The sequence below is a fragment of the Trachymyrmex septentrionalis genome, unplaced genomic scaffold (assembly GCF_001594115.1).
Source record: "Trachymyrmex septentrionalis isolate Tsep2-gDNA-1 unplaced genomic scaffold, Tsep1.0 scaffold31, whole genome shotgun sequence".
Taxonomy (NCBI): domain Eukaryota; kingdom Metazoa; phylum Arthropoda; class Insecta; order Hymenoptera; family Formicidae; genus Trachymyrmex; species Trachymyrmex septentrionalis.
Genome location: NW_017305474.1, coordinates 356,421 through 357,826, shown reverse-complemented (window position 1 = coordinate 357,826; position 1,406 = coordinate 356,421). Strand labels below are relative to the sequence as shown.

The window sequence follows — 1,406 nt, the reverse complement described above, 5'->3', positions numbered from 1 at the left end:
ATATCATGTTTACCATTTTTAAATTATATTCTAAATAGTATACTATAAATTATATACTAAATATTAAAATATCTTAATAAATATATTAATTTCTTAGTTTATCATATTCAATAAAATGTAATGTGTCATATTAAACTTTGTGATACTTTTATAGCGGCGAAAGCGGCAATGAGAATCAACCGCACAGCAGCAAACGAATCGCATCCGATTCCGAAGGCTCTCGCGCCTCACGCTCGAGATCTCGTTCGAGGTCGAAATCCGGTAGCCGTTCAAGAAGCAGTTCACGTTCGCGTTCAGTTTCTCGTTCGCGATCTCCATCACGATCGCGCTCTCGATCTCGATCTGCTTCGAGATCCAGGTCGAGGAGCGTTTCAAAATCAAGAAGTCGGTCGGTATCCGGGTCAAGATCAGGGTCAGCCAAAAGCAGATCAAGATCAAGGTCAGGTTCGCGCAAGAGCGGCTCGCGGTCAAGGTCTAACAGTGGCTCGCGAAGAAGTGGATCAAAGCCAAGATCAAGATCGAGTTCGAAAAAGAGCGGTTCTAGGTCAAGGTCACCAAGTGGTTCAAGAAAAGGCGTATCGCCGTCAAGATCCAAAAGTGGCTCGCGTTCAGGCTCGGAGGAACGCCAGTCAAGAAGCAAGAGTCGATCGCGGTCTAAATCGAAATCTGTTTCGAGGTCTAAATCAAGATCGAGAAGCGGTAGCAGATCGCGATCGCGCTCTAGATCGAAGAGCGGTTCTCGAAGCCGGAGTCCGAGCGGATCGGCACGGTAAGTTTATTTTTTTACATACTACAATTATAAATGTATAAAAGTTTTTTTTGCATATATTACATTACTACTTTTTTTCACAGTTCTGCATCCCCAGTGTCTAGAAAATCAGTATCAGGAAGCGGCGGTAGTGATAGTGAATAAATCAGTTCTCACAATTGTAATATGGTTTATCATAATGAAAAAAAAAGATTACACTTAAATAACATACATAATTTGTGTGAAGATCGCTTTACAAAGTTCTTTTAATACAAACGGAAAATAAATGTTTATCATCTCCGCTGGATTTATTTCTTTTGTAATTTTATTGTGCAATTATTTTTTAAATTTTCATTCATTCTTTTTTTATTTAATATATTATTTTGAAGCAACTATCTGTCACATTTCGCCACATACACGCGCGTGCGTGCGTGCGCGCATACACACACACACTGATAAAATATATTAACAAAAATATAAAAATAAATATTGAGAGACCAAATACTTTAAAGTTAACTGTGGCTTCCGCGCAATCTCTTATATGCATGGATTATCGATTTTTTTTTCTGATTTTCTTTATCTTAAAAATTCTTATTTTATTTTCCCTATTAATAACGGTAAGTAAAGCAAAATAACTTTGTGTATTATCGTATACAGT

The 1,406-nt window shown here is 37.6% G+C and overlaps 1 protein-coding gene across 2 annotated transcripts in view; it reads left to right on the top strand.

Moving 5' to 3' along the window:
• LOC108749731 (RNA polymerase-associated protein CTR9 homolog) overlaps nt 1-1,049 on the top strand; it is a 6,326-nt gene extending 5,277 nt beyond the window's left edge. For both annotated transcript variants that reach the window (XM_018488659.1, XM_018488658.1), the window contains exons 13-14: nt 155-769; nt 853-1,049. In XM_018488659.1, coding sequence (XP_018344161.1) covers nt 155-769; nt 853-913 — 676 coding nt within the window. In that variant the 3' untranslated portion in view covers nt 914-1,049. The remainder of the gene's footprint in view (nt 1-154; nt 770-852) is intronic.
• Nucleotides 1,050-1,406: the final 357 nt, after the last annotated feature.